The 22,497-nt window shown below is 39.4% G+C and overlaps 1 protein-coding gene across 1 annotated transcript; it reads right to left on the bottom strand.

The window, feature by feature from the left end:
* Window positions 1–1,991: 1,991 nt before the first annotated feature.
* LOC139732288 (glutamate receptor ionotropic, kainate 2-like) lies at window positions 1,992–21,372 on the bottom strand. Its single transcript, XM_071643160.1, has 13 exons — window positions 21,366–21,372; window positions 19,882–20,142; window positions 16,978–17,153; window positions 9,842–9,895; window positions 9,059–9,232; window positions 8,244–8,402; window positions 7,558–7,665; window positions 6,934–7,041; window positions 6,052–6,255; window positions 4,973–5,533; window positions 4,191–4,419; window positions 2,958–3,214; window positions 1,992–2,472 (listed from the first exon to the last, which is right to left on the bottom strand). The coding sequence occupies exons 1-13, from the start codon at window positions 21,370–21,372 to the stop codon at window positions 2,305–2,307; spliced, it is 2,466 nt and encodes an 821-aa protein (XP_071499261.1). The 3' UTR covers window positions 1,992–2,304.
* Window positions 21,373–22,497: the final 1,125 nt, after the last annotated feature.

Consider the following 22,497-nt stretch of genomic DNA (forward strand, 5'->3'; position numbering starts at 1 on the left):
ACGAGCTTCGAAACTAGACACATGCGCTTTGCTTTCATCAACAAATTGTCTAGAAGTTGACTCAAATAGATTTAAATGACAAAAATCATGATCATCATGTTATTTTCATCAAAGACGATATAATCCTAACAACAAATCTGTGCATATTCTACACAATAAAATCAAATATAAGCGTGATGCATGTACGACTGTACAGCTGTATTGATATGCACAATTCTTTTTGGTCTGCTAGACTTAGAAAACTCTTTCTGCGAGCTGCCAAAAACGCAAGACATGTCGAGCTTACTAATTGGAAGACAGATAGTCTACGTAGCATTTCATTCAAGACAGCTTGATTTGATAGTGGCTGTGGTTATTGTCAGCTGCCGTGTAAGGTTCCCCAGAAATACATGTACTGGGAGCACACAATAGGCGCTATCGCGCACCGTTTATCGGAGCTATTTCGCCTTTCACGTCATACAGCTGACAATTTGTGAATAAGGCTGCGTTCACATAGAAGTATACTATTCGGGTATTCGGGCTCGTTTTTCGAGGGCACGCGAATAGCTTGAATCGAACGATAGGATTTCCTCACACCGGTTCACATAGGAGGGCACTATTCGAAAGTACGAATAGCTGCGAAAAGTATAGCAAAGTGGGAATCGAGCTTGTTCGATTTTCTTGCAGCGTATACCGTCTCTCGTTTATGAAATAAATGACAATTTTGGTCTGGATTTGCCCTTTAGCAAAAATAAGCATGTATACTGACATTCTGATGCAGTTTAGAAATTGTTAATAAGATTTGCTGCGATGTAGGAGGAAGAAATCCTCACTAAATGAGATGGTGAGTTGACGGTGCGGGTGATGGTGTATTCGGTGCTCGAATAGCGAATACCGAGCACCGAATACCGAATACTTCTATGTGAACGCAGCCTTACGGTTTCAAGAATTGAGTACCGGTTGAACTTATTGATTCTTGATTTCCTCGTGCAAGTTGCTTAATAATTCAAACGTGCACAAAATCAGAGTCGCACGTTGACTGGCCACTCTTGGAACGCAGTTCCGAAGCTCTGTCGACACGGTCGATGCGACTTTAAATTGAGGTTTGTAGAGAATGGATTCAAGATTAGTGTATTGCATTGCAATGCATCATATCCGATTCCTTTGAAATACTTCTGAGGAAGCAATGCCTTGACATGCCGTTTTAACTCTAATCCTTTACAAACTTTATTGCTGGCAATGAACGTTCGCAGCTCTATAGCTTCATAAATACTATGTTAAGATAATTTGAGAAGCAAAGATAGAAAAATATTCCAGACTGGCAGACAATAAAATGCGCCTGGTTTTTGCTCTAATCCATAGCATAATTTTCCGGCGTTCTAAATGATTTATCGCCATAAAACTGCCGTCGCGATAAGAACGGTGGTGTCATTTTCCTATTGGTGGCATGAATAAGAGAAAAGTCACATTCAAACCACTTTGATATATATTTCTCGAGGCGATGTCTTTGAATGATGGTGGTAAATACCGCTCTAAACAAGAGACGTCCTTGAGGCAAGTTGATGACATGGATGTCGTCAATGATGTCGTGTAGTATGCTGGTTGTTTTCAACATGACGTCAACACGTTTAGGTCCTTTGGACGACTTGACTGATGATCACAGAGTGTCTTTTTCAGGCATACAACAAGAAGAAGGAACCCACCAGCAGTCAGGCAGCTTGCAACTCCATGAAATATTCACGATATTTGATTCCGGTTCTTACTGCTATCTTTGTCTTCCATCTCTACTGCGGAGACGATTGGTAATGGATGTGTGATCACCATCATCTGTACCCATCTAGGAGAACATCTGCCCACTGTAACTTAGCGCCGACGTTTGCAGCAGCATCTTTAGCAATACCAGTTTGAGCATTTTAATCGAAGGTCACTCCTTACAGATGGGTGTGATAACATGGTTAAAAGATAACATCCTTTAACAAGTGAAAGTTAATATTTTGGTACATACTCTCAAGATGATCTTGCCGTAGGAGTTCGTTTTCGTTCGATAATTCGACAAACATTGCAGAAGAAGCAAACTCGGTTGTCATCACATTCTTGAGCAGCTGAAACCTGCAGTTCTCAGCAATCTGTTCGCTACTTCAGGAAAACTATCTTTCCGATCCTCGGCTAAAATCGACAAAAATATTCGTCCTTGGTTATGGGCTTCGCGACAGAAGCTGTAGGATGAGAGATGTGACTCAACGTTGGGAGTGGGGTCTCAGACATCTTCAAACGTTGCTATTAACATGGAAACCATTGTCTTTGTAACCATAGCAACTCCTGATGTCATGCCAAAGGTTCTGACATTTGCATGGACTGCCGCCCGTTGATGTTTGGCGGGAAGGAAGTAGCGGGAATATATTTGTGTTCTATGACGGGCTTGCTGTTTCGCCGCTTGGTGTTGCAGCGGAAGGCGAATCGGAGTTCCGACATCATCTCCCCACATAACGATTTCTGCAGTAGGAGGAGAAAAGGAAATACATGTACAGTGTATATTGTTTGGGATGAACCCACGCTGAATATGATACTCATAAAAACATTACGAATAAACTTTGATGTCGCCTTTCAAAACTACAGCAGTCCTTATCAATATTAAAATATAAAAAATCACTGGAAAATGTATGATGTTAATGAAATGGGAAATGTATGATAATCAGTATCATTACTGCTGCAACCATCACAACCTCGGCCAGTGACCACGACTTCCATACATTACCACCAACGCCAAACATGATTCCCCTTCCAATATGCAACCACCATCCGATTCAATTAGATCACACGTGACCTTTTAAGTCTCTTACAGCCTCTTCGACAACCACAAAACCAGCAGTGGTAATCATTCCCACCCCTCTTGGGCCATCATCACTGTCACCACCATCACCAATACTACAGGCACGGAGAATGAAATGTTTGTAGTAGAGGATGACGTGTGTCCTTACTTTGTCTATCACGGCATTTTGTCGTGACTTCCAGATGAACTCTGCAAACGCTGCTATAAGGCCGCACACCAATCCCGTGATGAGAACCAGGAAGATACCCCCGATGTTCTTCAGCCCCAGTGAATTGGCCTCGTCACTCTGTTTCACGTTGCCCTGACACTGGTCTTTGTTCCACCACTTGTTCTTTAGCTCCAGCAAAACGTCGTCTTCTTGGAGCTGTAGAATCACCTTGGTAACCTCATCCCGATAGATGGAACCTGCATAGAAGGAGCCACAGAGAAATCCAGTTAATCATGGGATGATCGAAATCAGTAGTTTAAGAGAATCAAACTTCGTACGTATCAGAATAAGATATTGAGAGGGATGTCTAGGAAGAGATTATTGATGGTATACATGTTATACATTTCATGATATACATACCAGAGACTCATAATCTCTACTGCCAGTTCAAAATGAATTACACATAACGTAGGTGTGTAATTATTGTTTTTGTAAAGGCGAAAACTTCAAACGTGAGGGTTTTTTTTTTTAATCTTACTTTCGCGACTCCGGTGCCGACCGCGTCATGTCGTGAGAACACCAGCGATATACAAAAACACTCTGTATTCTAAGTAATACATACGTACATGCATACATAATATAATTGCATTGCTTGATGATTTGAAGCGTGCGTGCAAACGCCCCCCTTACATGATTACTATCTGTTTTAATAAGGACAATAACATATTTCAGCTCAAAATGTGTGAGATCGGAGATTATTAACGAATGACACAATAATCAGATGATAATGTAACCTTGGAAACTGTTATAGGAGAGGCCCGTCAGAATAGTAATGTGTTTGCTCCTAATTACTGTTGAATCGTAACAAAGTAAAAACAATAACAACAACATAACAGAAACAATGAAAACATGTATTGACATACAGGAATAGAAACATGTCCTGGTTGCTCCTGTTCGATACTTATGGCTTGGTACTATTGTATGGAAAGTCATATCGCAGTCATACAATCGTATCAAATTTTGCTGTCATTGGTATCAAATTTTTTGAAGGGCATCCTTACATTCTCATTTTGGGGCACACTGAAGTTAATCGGTTAGACCTATGCTGCTTGTACTGCTTATAACTACATTGTACTTTTTGCTACAGGCAAGAGAGAACAAAAAAAAGGAGCCCGCTTGAATAATCGCTATAGCAGCGAGAAGAATCCTCTCTCGTGAAGCCTCTTTTCTTACCTAGCGGCGTTCCGATGCCGTAACCTCTGGAGTTCAGCAGGCCACCGATTACGGTGAGGTTTTGGCAGTGCTGTGAGATAACATACTCTGCCATTGATGATTCCATGAGGAAAGCATAGTTCTTGGAGTTTAGCACTCTCTGGATTCCTTCCTCGTACGTGTTCGAGAATACGCTCTCGCGGGAACTCATAAATTCCCACATCTTCATGTAGGTCGGAATTTTTGACCTCTGCGGAAGAAAAGACATCACGAACAGTTGGATCAAAGGTATATCACTAGGACAGACGCAAACTATCTTATTTCTTTTTTCAATCTATACCGCCATTGTCTGTCTTCAAGACACATATGCGTACTCATTGAACAGGGAAGAAAAAAGGCGGAACAGGCGCTCATTATATTATGATCATTTGCATTTCAATCAAATTTTCCAATATCGAATATCGGCGTTGTATGTTCCACAGACAAGCACACAAACAAGATTACTGTGGTATTAGTTGTAAACTTTGTGATCGTACTACTAATCGTGGTATAAATCTTTGTGTATCTCAACATTTAGATTTTAATGAAGGACTTTGCATTTGTGTTCAGAGAGAACGTCGTGTTAGCATGATCGGTCAATTCAAAAGGGGGACCTGGTCTTTACAAGCCTTCGGATCGGTCGGAGGTAACGAATTCGTGTATCCTCCACACTGCATAACTGGGCATTCATGGTTTTTCAACAATGCTTCTTCATGGTCCGATGACATGATTAAATATTATAACATGAAACAACAATGCCCTACCGAAAAGAATTCCTCGGTGGACCCTCCTTTCCTTGTGCCGTATTCGATGGTTGTCTGCTTTACTAGGTCGTCTGCACCTGCTATGGGAGACACCATTCGCTCAACAGTCAAGAAAGCTGCCAGGTTGGCGGTGTACGACGAAATAAGAATAAGGGAGAAGAACCACCAGAACCCGCTGAGCACACGCGTGGAGAAGGCCCGCGGGTTGATCTCCGACCCCTGCTGCATCAGCCCGCCGAAGGAAAACCAGAGACAGTTAAAGAAGTTGAACTGATTCTCGACTGTGTCATAATCCGGGTTGCATGGGTGAGAATTGTACCACTCGTACGGGCTAAATCGTGCCAGGATGAACAGCACTAGGCTCACTAGAATGAAGGCTAAGATGACGTAGAGCCAGACGTCCGGAGATAGCGGGTTTAGGAAGGAAAAGACGCCAGGGTTCTGGGGTTCAGGTACTCGATAGAGGATGGTGACTCCCAGGTACATCCAAGGCTTGGAAAAATCGATGACCTTCTCGCGTGCATACGTGATAGTGAGCGGAGCGACAGCCAGATCAGCTTTCTGTAGAGGAAAGTGAGATAAGTTTTACCAAATTTTGAGAGAACTGAATCTGAAAAAAAAAAAACACGCTCTTCAACTTAATCCTGCTAGATCTTCCTCCCAGTGTATATTTTAGTTTGCTTATGCTTATATACAATGTGTTGCCTTGGTAACCACATAGTTTTAGAAAAAAAATCTTAAAAAAGAGTAAAATGCTTCCACAATTTGGCAGACCTGATCAAATTGACAATGTACTCACAAGGTACTATACATACACACACAAACAGAACCTTTTTATCAAACCCTGGTTCAATTCTTTTTCATAGGAGTCTGCCCTGCTGGAGTGGGGTATTAGTCACCTTCAGTGATAGTTCTAATTTGGCTGGGTTATACTGGAAGCTTTAGATACCAGTCTTCTCCATGTCCATAATGTGTTTGGTTTCGATTAGATTTGACTGTTCATAGTTTTCTGTTTCATTTCCAAACATGCTAAAAGTAAGTATTGTTGAAGGCAGAGCCGGGATCTACACGATACTCACACGTTCGATGAGTTCTCCAACCATACCGTTCCAGGAACCGTCAGGCATCTCCGAGCCGTAATTATCATCAGCGACTATCTTGATGACGTAGTTAAATTTCATCAGCTCAGAGATTCGCTCGAGGAAGTCAATAATAAAGCCTTCGTACTTCTCCTTTCCAGACATCTCTTCGTGGCCTCTCCTCAGCATGCAGTATGGTGGTTCCTATGGCAACAGTCATTGACAATGTAAAGAAATTGATCTGAATGGTGGCTCTTGTGACTGGATCAGAAACACAGGAACATGTGAGACGAAATGACCGTTTTCTGTATACTATTTAATGTGAGTTACCGACATGTGAAGTGTAACAAAAGAGTTTTGACTTACCATTCTAAAGAGGCAGCAGCTCTGATTAAATGGGTTATACAGTTGTTGTTACTAAGATCTTGATGACGATAGAATATAATTACCAAGATCCTTGCTCCTTAATCACCCTTATCAGTTGCAATATATCATCACCAACAATATTACCTTTGTAATCAAGACGAGGCCCATTTGCCTAATAGTCAAGAAGTAAACTCTCGTTGTCATGGGCTCAGGGGTACACAAATCGACCACAAGAGGCATCGCCACAAAATCCAACAAAAGTCAGAGGTACCACAAAAAAGTTTCCCGACTTGTACAAACCCGTGACGCAAACTTTTTTAATGAGAAATGTGCGTACATGACTGTGTCGGTATCCGAGGAGTTAAATATCATTTGTACAGCATGTGAGCCTGTTTCATTTTAACTTGTACATTCTCGATTGACTAACCCAGAAGCAGGTTTAGCACAATTTCTTTTGCTTCAAGATATCCTAGTCTAATTATTCTATTTGTTGAATACGAAACAATAATGGCTTACCAATATAGTAGTCACAACAAGTGTCTTGTTCGATATCGTATCATTCTTGTCTGTGTGGATGTCAACCGGATGCATGAAAATACCAGTCCGGGGTTCCCATTCACCAACCTGTCATGGCAAGAAGGTAAGTCACGTGATAATCATTGCATGCCCTAGGATGTCAGACAAGTGTATGTAACCTTTTCCATTGATGATCAAAGCAAAAGCAAGGTTAGATCATAATATACAACACGAAATTAACAATATGCTACAAAAGCAGTATGACGATATATTTCAAAATCATTGAATGTTTATTCACATCATTTGGGTTTATTTGACCTAAACTGATGGGAATCAACTCTTTAGACAAATGTATTAATCCGAAAGATAACAGGTGACGGAATAAAGGTGACGGCACCAGCTGGGAGAGTAGAGCGAGAGAGGGAGAACGTGACGACTGTCTTTTTGTCAATGTGGAAGGGGCTTTGTCGATTGAGAATACATTATTCTTTCTTCACAAGTGATGATGACACTGCAAGGTGGTCTCGCCTCTTGGGGTAAGACTGAGACTGGAACACCTGTCCATTACACCGGCCTTTTCATGGTAGACAAGACCGAAGGAATGATAATTAAAAGCACCCTTACCTCTTTGAAACCGTGGTCTTCTTGGAGCTCCGAAATGTGGAACCTAGGACCAGCTCGCTCTCCACTTTTGTCGAACTTTATCGGTCCAGTTAAGCCATTGATGTCCGTCTATCAACAAGTGATACAAGAAGGCAACTGATATAAGCAGATTGTAGATAAAGGTCTATACAATATACATTTGTCTTTTTGTTCTGTCCACCGTTCAAGAAATGATTCTTGTCAACTTGCTTGTTGAGCGTGGTGTCTGAGATTAGCCCTCCTCTCTCTCTCTCTCTTTCTCCCTCTTTCTTCGAAGTTACACACAAAGTAACATTCCAAAGCAGTGTTCTTTTTTTCCCATAAATGAACTGCATACAACAAAATATATGTTGCAAAAGTTTAACATGTACCGGTACACCTTGTCTGTGAATTCGTAGCCTATAGTGAGTCTTGATGAATAAAATGTATGCTTCCTACATGGTTCTCTTTGCTTCAAAGGTCTGTACTGAGATGAAATAGAATAACCACGTGAAGTCCCTACACCCTTCAGATCATGAACGAAAAATCCTTAATTTAACGTCTGAAGAGCAAAAGTCGTGAAAGCAGGGAGGTGAAAGCCTTCAAAACGTCATACAGGTCACGTGATTTTTCCTAAAATACCAATCGGAGATGAAAACACAGACTTGGAGTGAATGATAAACACTTACCGCCTGGAGAAAGTTGTAGAAAGACAAACCGTCCTCCCACGTGGTCTGTTCACCAAAGCAACTCAATGAAGGGATGTTCGACTCGTTTCGACTCGTCGTAAATACCTGCAGGCCACTGGCTATCACACTCACTGCGTCATACATGAGAGCTGCCTCAGTCTGTTGGTTGGAAAGTAAAGGGGGGGGGGGGTGAGTCAGTGGGGCGTACAAAAGACTCTTGGTGCAAGAGACTCGCTTGCTCGTAAGTACACGTTTGACATTTTCGCTAGAAATTTAAAACTAGAACTGAACAAGATACTTAAAATGAATAACAAAAATATTGCATTTTGCAACAGATTTGGCGTAAGATAAAGAGGTCTTTTCATTCTACAAACATAGGGTTACGTTAACGCTGTGCGTGTTTATTAACATTATCGGAACGAATTTGAATTGTTCATTGTTTTTTTTTATCCACTCTTACTCTCCTATATGTAAAAGGATTATAATCTCTGCCATTTAGCACTCACACATTGCTTGATACACTGAAAAAAGATAAATCTTACTGCAAGAAAACTTAGATTGTTTTCCTTGTAAATTTGATATACATCATCTTGTTAGACTTTACCCGAGAGATATCAAACAACCTTGGGGACGATGCATAAAGAGACCATTAGTATGACATGAGATAAGGCGTCCTGAATGACGTACATGTATTCCTAGTAAATGGTTCAAATTGCTCTATATTTTATTTTCATGTCAAACGTTGTAAAAGAGGTTTCGGGGGTATTCATTTGCCTGTCTGAGGACAGAAACTGAGGGCAGGCTTCATCGCTCACAGTGAGTAGGCTTTGGTTTCTCTCAGACGTTGACGAGTCACGACGACCGAACTGCATCGCGTTCCACTCCGATATGAAAGATTCGGTGGCTGGGTCGCGTCTGGACAGCATATGAAGCGTAGTCAAGTTAACCTTGTCTCCAGTATAGCGGGACATGTTCATGAGGTAAAGATCCTGTCCGGAGATAGCGAAGAGAATGTATGTGATAAGGACAAATTTCATGGTGTAGCGGAGATTTGGGTTGCAGACCTTTAAGAAGAAATACACTGGAAAACAGATCCCGTCAATTTCCCCAGAACATTCTCCTCTCGTTTAATGAAAAGAGCGCAATTGTGCCGTGGATATCTATGTCATCACGAGCGGAGGACAACTCTAGAGGGCAGGCTACTACATACGTCATCGCCTGTCTACACCGTCCCTGGGAGAGTTATGAGCTTTTGCGTTGACAGAGTATGCTGAAACAATGTGGGAAAAGGTCATTCATTTTTAACGCCAGTTAGTCTGCTGGAAAACGTCACATTGTAACAGTAAAGGGGTTTGTAAGACTTAGTTAACAATGGGATGTCAACTATCTGGCTTTTTGTCGCGTGTTACAAATCAAATATTTCTTATGTGTAATGCATATACCGTTTACTTAGTTTGTGTTCGTTTCCTTCTACTTAGAAGAAAACTATTTATGCTAGAAACAAAGCAAGTAACGCCAAACAACTTCCACCCTTAAATCATCAGCATAAGCTGATATCAATTTACTTTGCAAATAATGAAAAATATAACATTACTTACCAGCGAAACAAAGAGATAGTGGAAATAGCTTCGAAGCATCTGTAACTCCAACATCTGTGAAGGGAAAATAAAAGAGAAAAAGGAAATGCTTCACTCTCAAGTGATTTACCCTGCTCTCCATCTCCCACTCTATCTCTCCCTCTTTATCCACCCCATCGCTATTATGTTTATATGTCTATATAATATACATATGCATAAATCCTTCATAAATTGATTGCCGTCGTTTTTCCCACTTTTTTTCCGATTAAACAAATTGTGACATAAGACTGATCAAGCTGGTAGTTGTCCCTATTTGATATATCAGAGTCCAATATTCATACAGCCGCATGCGCTCCTCAGCACAATTATTCGTTCTCTCGAAACCGCTATTCAACAAAACAATGAAAGACATCCAAGCAGACACCGTGATATGGGTGACTAGAGTGATTGTTGTGAGAATGAAAGGGAAAGTAATGTCATCCAGCTGTTACTCGGATTCTTCACCAAGCCGTTTCCATTATAAACAAATCATCCTCTCAAAATTGATCCCGCTGAAAAAAAAAAATGATCCCGCTGGAACGACCCACGTGCCTCAGCTGAATCTCAGCACCTACTGCCGCGAGACAGGACAGTTGCCAATTTGGCAAGCGTCAGTGACTTGGGCGGAAGACGAACCTGGTTATGTGTTGTGTCTGCATGTCCCCTGCCAGATCGACAACACGCGGTAATGAAGGACACACTGACACATTGATTCTTTATAAGGCTTCCAACCAAGATCACAGCTATTTCCAAGGATACGTGACATTCTTTCCTCTAAATTGCATTAAATCATATGTCAAGTTTGCGGCAAGGCGCAGTTGCAAAATTAGCGTTGCATTTCCTCCACACTGGAAAGAACTAAACATATTTTCATAATTGATCAGGTGCAGTATACATCACTTTAGAAGATGATGGGACAACAATTCGTTTAGCCCGTTATCTTAATGATCTATCTGTTGATAGGACACGTAAAGAGAATCATTTTGTATTTTTTTTTATTCTTAAGCGATAGAATTCCCTATTTTGGGAAGATTGACAACAATAGAAAGAGAGAGAATCTACAGGGCAAATATCAAAACTTAACTCAAACATAACAAAAGGCTTTAAAGAGAGAAAGAGCTCCACGGCACAGGATATAGTATCAAAGCACACACTAACTTAACCAAAACCAGTGTGTTCGTTGTTATTACAATGACACAAGCGATTTACTTTGAGCACTACATTGTTGGCTTATTAATGCACTTCATAATATTATATTGGTTCTTCAAATCGAATACAACAATATCTAAAAATTGCATACCATCTTCAACGAATGGTCAAGAGTTATATTCGACTGCTAGCTGTGCTTACGACAGATTGAAGTCAAAACTATTCCATTCCTCACCGAAAGGTATGTAGCAATATCCACATAATCATGTTGGCATTTGTCACACTCTGTCTGTCTGTTTATCTGTTTGTCTGTCGTCTATTTCTCTCTCTCTCTCGCTAACAGAGAGAAATGTCGGAGAAAAAAAAGAAATAAGCGTGAGAGATAAAGCCTCCCACGGGTGCAGGCTGCGGTCAGAATTCCGGTAGACGCTAGGACATGTGCAGCTGGCTGGCGCATCCATAGCAGCACCACGTGGTTACAATTGTAATTTCAAGGCCGCCCCCAATTGACACCGGAATGACAGACATCTTCACGTGGAGCATACAGCGAACTAACAACAGGGTGAATCTACCACTGATATGAACACATCAATCAGCGATGCCAAGGTATACTGCATACTGAGGTAGTTTTCCCTTCAATCACACTTATATCATACACAAAGTGCTAGCATAGCTTTTGTTAGAAAGTAAAATGCCTGCACGACCGTCTGTGGCTACTTTTTTTTTAACATTCGATTTCATGAAGCCATTAAACCATCGTCAATGGTAAACTTTTGGGTGTCATTGTAAGTGTTGAAGCAGATTATGTATTTTTGTGTGCAACCATTATAATATCTTAAGCAATGTGTACAGAAGAAAGGGAATGAGTTAACGATTGATATACTGTACTGCAATCATTGAAAATCGACAAATGCATAAACAAGGAAGTGAAGCGAGTTTACAATGTCAATATTTTCATTAGTAAAGACAGCAAATATCGTAGATATTCTTTGGAAAAATGTGTTTACGAAAGTGGACAAATCTTCAATATTCGGAAATAGTCTCATTTGAATAACCACAGCTCCACACAATGTAGCCCCACTTTGTCACACCGAGTGGTTTTCGGTTCTGTGGTTTTATCCTTGCAAATCTTACTCGAAGGCACAGTTATCAGACTGTGGAAAGGTGACAGGGAGGACGAGTTTTCTTTATTAAGCCTTCAGTCACAGTGAGGAGATGGGATAGAAGCCTAGCAGAGATGCGTGGTGTTGGAAACAATCGTTGAATTCATTACTTCTGCTAGATCTTATCAGAGGGTCAGGCCTACGCTCATATTGTACTTGTGATTAAAATATCGTGGTCTCTTCTACAGTGAATTATCGTTGCTATTAGAGGTGTGATTCGCAGTTTCAAACTAGGCTCTCATGGTATTTCGTTGTCGTCGCGAATATACAGTGCAAAGGGAGACATCAAAAATTTATTGAATCTTTAGATGACCATGATAAATTGTACGAGTAGATTATAGAAAACTATAAACAGAAAATGATTTGATTGATGGATTCATTACGATGATGACACTTTAATGATAATTCCGTCTATTACTAATTGAAGATGACATTATGACAATGGTGGGTAGGTCCGAGTTTGTGCGCATATAACATAATGTGTGTTGCTGTTTTGTTTTTGTTTTTTTTGGGGGGGGGAGGGGGCAAAGTTCTTGGCAATAAACATCAAACTGATATTCCGTCATTTTGAAAAGTTAACAAAACAGCAATAAATAGCATAAACAGCATTAATTGCAATAATTTTTATGATCACAAAAATCGATTTGAAAAAATATCATAATACGTTAAAAGTGCATTTTTGTAATTCAATTCAATTCAATTTATTTTCATATTTGTCAATGAAGGAATACTATACATAAAATGATTATAGTAAATTAAAGTGAAACACAATATCCGGCTAGGATGCACAATAAATTATTGTGAACATAGAACATGGCGGTCAATCTTTGTAAGTTTGGCGCTATGTATAAATGCTAAAGAAATATGACAGAACCAACTTAAAAGCAAGCTTGTTTGGCGTAGGTTCCACTTCCGTACAGAGTGTAAAAAATAGATGAGGAACACGGATGCAGCATAGGACCAAATTATAGCAAATAAAAATAAAAAAGGCAAGACTATCCGGGGATAGAGCAGATTCTTCTCAAGTATAGATAGTGAAAACAAGCAAACAACCACATTCTACTAAACGTATGAACAGTTGTTTTAGCAGTGTTGACAATTATGGTGCAATAATCGTGATAATACGATTTGAACAGTACTGGAAAAATTCGACGTGTGGGTCCTCAAAATAGACATGGGAAGTCTTGATAAGGAAGAATATACATGTACTAACAATTCAAGAATGATTTGCTAGCCAGTAGCTATTAAACGGCAATATAACATTATCACATCTAGATAGCGTATTTTCATAATTGTATTGCTTAAACATAACTGTGTGTAGCCATCTTCGTCATTCCACTTCTGTGAATCTAAACTATCCCACCACTCCACTCTACCACGGGGCGGTGAGTTGGCTCATTCGGTACTCGCGTCCAGTGCCTCACGATCCTAAGGACCCGGGTTCGAACCCGAGTCTGGACTGAGCAATGTTGTGTGTAATCATACCGTCCCCTCTGGCAAGAAGCAAAACACTCTGTCCCTCGGATAGGACATAAAATGGAGATCCCGTGTATGAGAGAGTCACAACTCATGCACGTAAAAGATCCCGCTTCATTCATTCATCGCAAAGAGCAGGGTGTTTAACCCGATGAAGTGGTCCCACCTCACATCCAACTGGACCCCATGGAAGACCAGCTTAACCCTATAAAGACCAAGGGGGGGGGGGCACATTGTGCCCCCTACCAGATTTTCGTTTGCCACTCCTCCGTCCTTAATCCGATTTCAACCAAATTCTGTGACTTTTCCTAAAATCTTATTGCGAACATTTTGGTATATGATTTAGCTATAGTGTTGCTGGTTGCCATGGCAACCATAAACTGACAACCATGTCAGTCAGATTTTGCATCTTTTTTCTGTTCCCATTTCATTTAACAGCATTTACAGTGTATGAAATGGATGTTCCTTGGCTGAAATTTGTTGAAGAAACACGAAATTTGAAGTAATTATGGTCCTGGAAAGTTTTTATTTTTATTTCCTTTGTTTTTATGTGACAAAGGCATAAAACAATAGATATAATAGAGATAATTGAAAACAATAATATTTTCTACAAATTGCCTTTATATTTTGAGTTATTTTGATTCCTTCACCCAAGTTATGCCTCTAATATCATCAGTTTATCATATTATCAATTTGCAATCTCAAAATTCCAGTATTATGCAAATATGAAATGTCATAACCACACATGTACACATCCCAAACATTTCATCTCAGGTCTCATAATGTATCACTACGTTGATATGAATAGCGCCCCCATGTGGTGACCTTGAGAAATTTCAAACATAACAAATAATAAGATTCTACTTGCTTATCATTTGTGACAAATATGAAAATAATTGGTCTATAATAAGACATATGTAATGGGGATAAAGAAATTATACCGAAAAATCATGCTTTTAGCATATTTCCTATGTATTTCTTTATATTTTTGTAAATAGCGCCCTCCATGGGTGACCTTGTGAAAATTAAAATGTACGGTCATGTAGAGTATGAGTTACTCTACCCACGTGCCAAATATGACGATGATACATCAAATAATAAAAAAGTTATATAGGGGGGCACAATGTGCCCCCCCCCCCCTTGGGCCTGCGAGGGGTCAAAATAGCTTGGGCTTAATAGGGTTAACGTAGCTGAATATGAGCTATCCAGCCATCTTCTCAGATGGAAATGAACGAAACAAACTTTAATCCGCGCTCCATCATTTTACATTAACCGGCAATCCAGCATATATATCAGATCTATGTTTTGTGAGACGATCGCTGGACTATGAATCATTTCACAGAAACCATCGGTCATACGTTTGGTAGAGGAGGATTCCAAAGCTTGTAACCGTTGAAGAGAGAACATTAAGTGATTGCGTAATCAATTAAGAGTGTTCAAAGCTGATTGTGATTTACTGTTACTCCTGCTCCATATCCGGCCTGCATTTCCAATCAACGAACTCAAGCTCTACTCGTATTGAGAGCTAAATGCGCAGAATATTATTGAGTCTGTTAACTTCAATCTCTGATGTTAGCTCCTTCTCAGCAGTTAAAATTGAATGTATAAAAAGAAAAAGAAATAGTTTTTAGGGTATAAGACTTTAAACTGACACAGACGATGCGAATTTAATCATCATTGCTCACCCGATCCCGGAGTAAGGCGTGTTTTTAAACTTTTACATTTGTTCCGTTTTTTCCTCTCATTTGTACGATTCCTTTCAAAACAGAGAACTGCAGACTTCGTTTGTCTGTTTCTGAAAAACAATTTTCCTTTTGAATGTCAGATATGTAGACGACTGATGCATGAGAATAAATTGTTTTAACACGACAATAACCTGAAGACCATAAAATGAATATTACGGATATTGACTATAAAGTAAAGAATCAAAATAAGGAAAAACAGTGTTTCTCCTGTCTACGTATTGATGTTGTTTTGCGATTTCTGTTTGGTTCCATTTGCTGCGGTGAAAGAACGCTTGGGGAAGATATTCCGGCTGGAGGCGTAATCACGGACATAGCGTGTCTGCTGCACCCACCAGGGAGAGTTTGTGGGCGCCAAAATGACCACGAAGCGACAGCTTCATTTTCCCTCTCTTCCTCTCTCTTTTCTTGCATTTCTCATAGCCTACAATTTGAGACCGTGTCACGTGATGCTACTCGGGTTGCGGTTAAACCGGAGGGCAATAAACTTACATGTTTGTCTCGCCTACTGTTCCTCGTGCATCCCATTGTAAGGAAATGATGTTATGCATGAATTTACCTTCTAACGCTTATGTCCATGTGCAACGCCTGGCTGTCGCAATAGGCATGTACAGACAATGTGAAATGTGATTAAATCATGGATACCATACTTCAGTGTGATGTGTCTTATCATCTGTAGGTGAAGAAAAGATATTGCTTTCGGCATTTACTGCTTTTTCTGCAGCAAATTCTTAGCTTATTAACAAGAAGAATACTGATCTCAATCAGATTTCACAAGATAAATACATGATGTCACTAAAAGATAGGCATGTTTGCGCTGTGTTACGATTTTAAAAAAAATGGTCATGGCTGCTCACATAATGCTATATCAAAGTGAATCATAAAAATAAAAACTTTCGATCTTTATGATTTTTTTGTCTTAATATCAGATCAACTCTGACATGATAGTTAACAATGATTCTTAGTTGTTTAAACGTTCAGTTGTTAACGAGCCCAAGGTTTAACAAGATTCTAAAGTCTCTCATGAAATACAAATGCTGAGTATTTCATCGTTATGTTTTATTTCCCTCATGAGGCAAGGATTAAATACGTGATCATGTCCGATCGAGATTTCTTTGACGTTTCCACAAAACTACATTTGTTATCAAAAGATAACGATAATGAGTGTAGAATTTGTTATCATGGTAAGATATAGATTCCATAGCTGTTATGCTACATCATGTGCTATTGAAAAGATTCAAATCAGAGAACAGAGAAAACGAAGATGATCCATTCGCCTAACAAATCATGGTTGGGGGTTATATCATCGTGTGAAATTGACTATTGTTCTGTATAAGCTGTTGTTTTCTCAAGGGTTTAATTTTCGCGAAATTCGCGAATCCAGGATCGCGAATTTAACAAAACGCGAAAATGTCGCGGTCCACTAAGGTAATTGTGCATTAATTACGATACTGGTGGTGTCAATTCGCGAGAACAACATCTCGCAAAAATTTCTCTGACCTCCTCATTCGCGAAAATATCTGTACGCGAAAATATCAACTTAGTACTTCAACTCTAAAAAGGTGGGGGGAGGATTGTAAGCACAAACCTGGTCAAGCAGATAAGGTAGCGTCTCACGTCGACAGTCTACTATGATGTGATTGGCTCCTGAAGTTTTGATACGCTTGAGAAGTCCTTTGTGATTGGTTCCCGTCATTCGGAGAAACGTCAAGTGGACATTGCGCGAGTCCGATGCCTCCAGGATACCTTGCAGTCTTTCCAAAGCTAAAGAATTGAAATAAAAAATGCATTGATGTTGGCCCCGTCATGGTAATGTGAAAGAAACATCCATTCGTATTTTCATTTTGTCTTAAACCATCAGCTTGCATATATCTTATTCATTTATTTATTTATCTATCTTGTTTCATTTTTGCAGGGTAGTCCTTTTAGTTAAAGAAGGGCAATGCATAAGAACAACACAAGATTGGTACAAAGTTACATATAAAAGCACAGTGAAATGAAAACAATGTATGATAACAAACTGGATACAAGATCAAGATTATATTTTACGTAATCCTTTATGAAATACTGGAAATCTCATTATTCTTAATCAAACAAGACATCTCTAACTTTCCACTCTTTTAACTACCATTATTTCTCATAAACATGAGGTGACGCATGGAAGTTTTTTCTCTTTGGAAGAGATGTCTTAAATATCGATTGAAGTCTTCTCTATGTTGGTATATCATCGCTCTTAGCAAACCTTTATAGGTCTACTGGAATGAGGAACTCAGTGAGTATGGATCCCGTATATAAACAGAGCTCTGTGTAGGCCCTATGACTTTATTCAACATTTCATTTCATTTCATATCCAGAAAATGCAGCAGAAACCTACCCTGAATACAAACATAGTGTGCGTGGGTTCACTCAAAACGATTATCATTTTACCTAACATTCATAATAATGTCTGGGGTGAACTTTTTGAAGGTCAGTTTTTATTACATGAATTCAGTTGAATTCAGGACATCTTACTTTCTTTAAGTTTTGTGACACAGATACTACCAGTAACTAATAACAATTCAAAACGCGCTTTTAAAGACCTCTGAAATTTTTTTCTTGAGGTACTAGCTCTTGAAGTGCAGCATTCGATGTATTTTGGTCATAACTTGCCAAAATCAACAAGATTGGTTTTCCTTGTTAGAACAAGAAGATTTGACAGAGCAGTGCAGTTGCAAAACGGTAAGAGATGAATGTTTTGAAAGATTTTTTTGTTTTTTTTTCTTTTGTTTTATAATGTTTTTACGTCTATTACTCGTTTTTGAACGGTTGCCGAAGTCATTCCTGCATGGTTACCACGATAATGCATTTCGGAAATTGTAATGACAAATTGTTGGCATTAAAAATCTATGACTTTTTATACTTGGATGAAGCTATGTAGCGAGTCATCTCAAACATATTTCATTGCCTCATTTTTCCAACAGCTGTGCTTTAAGATGCAACGAGGAAGCTCATGATACGACTTGGATGTACTGATAGTCGGCGGAATACATCCCAAGATTGAACGTAATGCATCGCCAACGAGGCGCGCACTTGTCTCATTATGGTGCGTATGGGATAAACATGGCCGTAAGTGAATCAAATAGGAACGGGATGCTTATTCCCATTTTGTCTGTCGGCAGATTAGCTTGAAACTACTCCAGCGATATCCATTCTGCTTACATGTCACCGTCACCAACCCACCCCTCTCCCTGGTCCATTTCCTTCCGTCTTCTCATTCGAGGCGTTAAGATTCTCGGTTACTAAACAAGGTGCAATCAAGAAGCATGTTCGTGCGCCATATTTAGGATCACAGACAGCAATTTGGCAACCCGTGTTTTTCGCCCTTGATCTGGAATCTGGGCCAGTCAGCAATATCATCTGGTATCGTCTGCTTTGAGGGAAGGTTTTCCCGCGCATTTCGGAGGAACAGTGTAATGGTAGGCTCGACTGTCAGGGTATGGTTTCATGTGAACACCAGTGACATCTGAAAAGATGAAATAAGCGGTGCAGACTCGTCCTGGCCTAGCAGGAGATTCTTACTAGCCTAGGATATTTTGAAACCTCCAAGACGCCATTTTTTTAACGTTGAAAATGTGCAAAGCCGTTTAAAGGGATCGTGTAGTTTTGGTTGAGATCTAAATCCAGGTTTCTGTCATTTTTTTTAGTGATATAATGGGAAACCTCTTATAAAGTATGAAAGAGCATGTAATATCAAGTGGAATTCAATGTTTATTTGATGAAAATCGGTTTTGAAATGGCCGAGATACCCAAAAAGAGCGATTCTAATAAAAGGTAAGTCCCACATTATATCACGATCACTTTGTCTTACATTGTTTTTGGACATTTCAACAATTCCAAAACCGTGGATTTCCATCAAATAAACTTTGAAGTCCTCTTAGAATGGTATGTTTTATACTATTTCATAAGCGGTTTCTTGGTATCTCACAAAAAGTGAAGAGCCCTCCTCATCTCCACCAATTTTATATCTTTAGAGTGTGCACATAACACAATGATTTTAGCTAGTCCCTGCAAGTAATATTATTTGTTCGTTTTCCATTGATTACCATTAGTTTAGCTGTCTTCCCTAATACTCTATGAGTTACTTTCGTGGTAACAAAATGTGACATTCAGTGAGCGTATGAACTTTATTATAAGCATAACCCCAGCAGGTTCAGATCTACTAATTCGTGTATACAACCAACAAAAGCTCTTTCCTGTTGCAGCGATCATAAAACACTTATACAATGCGTATGGTTTAAAAAAATTCCTACGTTATCATTCTTAAAAAAGATGACATAACTTTTCATATTCTTTTCTATCCATCCCCTCCCCCACTCTGATTCTCCTTCCCCTCCCTCCTCCTCCTCCTCCTCCTCCTCCTCCCACCTCTCCATATCCCCCTCTTCCCCTCTCCCTTTCTCATAATGAATATTGCGTTACTACTGTAGTTGGTCTACGTAATTAATAGATGTACCTTCTTCCTCTTCGTACATAACGGTCACTTTTGTCCACTTGTAGAACCTGACCACGTCAGTCAACATGGTGCTGATGAACCTTGCGTGTGGATACAAACTGATCGAATTCGCCGTCGTTTCCCGCGAGCCGAACTGCCGCCTGGTGTCCACGTGTGGTACGTCCACCGAGTTACAGACAGAGCGCACTGCTAGCGCGCCATCTGTTGATGGTGGACCGACAACCGCTGCTATCCCCCTGTCGTGCTGGAGTTGGGCACACACTGTTAGTTGGGGGAAAAAAGAAGACGAAAACATGAAGGAGTAAAGTGTAGTGCAGATATAACGTGTATAATGGGGGAGGGGGATCAACATCTTAAGTACATTCAGTTTTCTGATCATTTCTAAATAATGTTTCATTTCAAACAAATGGATTCTTAGAAACTGAAGAAGAGTCTATCCAGTCGGTGATGTCGACGTGAAAGCCAAAGACTCTCTCCATACCGTGAGACACGCGTCAGTGAAGATGAGGGTAACAGAAGGTTGACATGACACTTGTTTCTCCATTATGCTGCATGACAATAATGGATATGAGTCTTTTATTAAGAAACTAATGAAAAGCTCACAAGGAACTATGTACGCACTTACAGATGATTATGAATTGAAAAACATCTTTAATGACATTGTAAATATTTGACAAAATATAATGAGCAAAATGTAAACTGACTTGTATAATGCATGTAACTATGGCATGATAATGTACTCCATATTATTAAAGATAAACTCCGTTAACTCCATAACAGAATGCTGATGGAAATCAGTAAAAGAGGAGAATATCACTTGCGCAATGTAGCTCTTATTGCAAACAGAAGGGAAAATTAATTCATTTCAAGGCTTCACAACAAAGATTCTACGAGGATGTTGAACCCAATATTTTTTTTTTCATCCCCACATCAGCATCAGGACTCAAACATTCATATTCTTAGTTTTAGTCAGACGTCAAGTTCTAACCCTATAATATACTTCTCCAAAGTAACGACAACAAATTTAGCATCCATGTTCTAAGAAAAGGTTTGTCGTCAACACCGCTATGTTCTTGTATACATTTGTCATGGCATACGAATTCGCGCTATGACGATTATGCTATTCTACGTTGTATTTTGAATCTGTAAGTGTGTGGTCAAACATGGAATTTGGTGAAAACAGTCCCTGACCACTCGGAAGACCATAATGGATGAGTATAATGTCATAAACGGCTGTTACATGGTAGATAAACAAATAAACATTTATTGTCAAGGCTGTCGTCCAATTCTACCAAATTGACCATTCAGTGTTATAAATTTTTAACGGTGTGTACAACGCCATTGAATGTCTGTGCCTATTGACACTCAAAGCAAGCAAAGGTAATATGGTATATCGTGTGTGTATATATATATATATATATATATATATATATATATATATATATATATAACTATATGTATATATAATTATCATTGTTTCTCACACTTCATTAATGCCATGTGATAAGGTTCTGCATGTAGAGCGACTTTGACGCGAAGAGTCCTTGTTTCACACTAAGTGCTCTTCATGATAAAAGCCATTATACAACCGACCACTCAAAGTTATGTGGTAACATAAATGTGATGTATATTGATTAAAAAAAAAATGATATTCACTCTCTTGCACAGACATATCGTTGTCTCCATCCACCAATCTTATAGACGAACAAACATTGGAAACATAGACAAAACTTTATTATTCCTTTCCCTTCATTATCCCTACTCTCGACTGAGTAAGAAGTAAGAATCACTGAAGTTATTTCTAGCCTCAGGCAGGAAGAAAATGTCTCCAAAACCAATCCAATTTTCATATACATGTACTGTCAGATGTAAAAAGCAACAAAAATATAAAACAAAACAAAAACCAACAACAGTGCAAACTGCAGCGAAATTTATTTGACCTTTTGACGATCTAAGACGGGCCCGAGCTTCAAGGAATAACGAAGTCAATTGTGAGAATCTTCCTCGTTAAAGAGAATTTAAGTTCTCGACTTTGTTATTTTCTCCTCCGTGTAATCGAGCACATGTGACGTTCGGATCTCTTTCCGAAGAGCGTGCTAAGCTGTTTGTAGAGTTAAAGATTAGCTGGAGATCTTTTGCTTGCACATCACTCTTTATCCATTAAGAGTCTGCTTTCAGTATAAAGCGATAGGGCTATTAAATAAAGAATAATTACGTCGATGAATGTCATTTCTTATCTGCATAGGGCCTACTCGAACAAATCAAAAAATAATCCATCAGTGGGCAGAACCATAAGAAAAATGATTATTGAAAAAAATACGGGCTTTAAGACACTGGGGGATGTAAAACGCCAACTTGAAGTATACCAATTAGCTGCCTTCGTTTCGGCAGTAATCGAGTAAATATTTCAGGGAGTCATTTCGACAACCTTCCAGATTAACGTAATCTTGAAGCTTCCTCCCCTACATCGAGGAGTCTGCTCATTTTGTGATGTCTTTGTCTGCCTTGGATACATGTGAATCCAAAATTCAAATTGATTTAAAACTTCCAGACGTTCGAGTGTGTCTTAGATCGTTTTGGAGCGTGTCTCGCGCGACTTCGTGCTCGCAGTAACCT

Source organism: Diadema antillarum, unplaced genomic scaffold (assembly GCF_040938485.1).
Source record: "Diadema antillarum isolate AM-2024a unplaced genomic scaffold, OU_Dant_1.0 seq00000409_RagTag, whole genome shotgun sequence".
Lineage (NCBI taxonomy): Eukaryota > Metazoa > Echinodermata > Echinoidea > Diadematoida > Diadematidae > Diadema > Diadema antillarum.

Coding starts and splice junctions, on each gene's coding strand:
- LOC139732288 (XM_071643160.1), bottom strand. Junction 8,403..9,058: donor GAAACCAAAGCCTACTCACT/GTGAGCGATGAA, acceptor TCCAACCAACAG/ACTGAGGCAGCTCTCATGTA. Junction 3,215..4,190: donor CGGCATCGGAACGCCGCTAG/GTAAGAAAAGAG, acceptor CCTTCTATGCAG/GTTCCATCTATCGGGATGAG.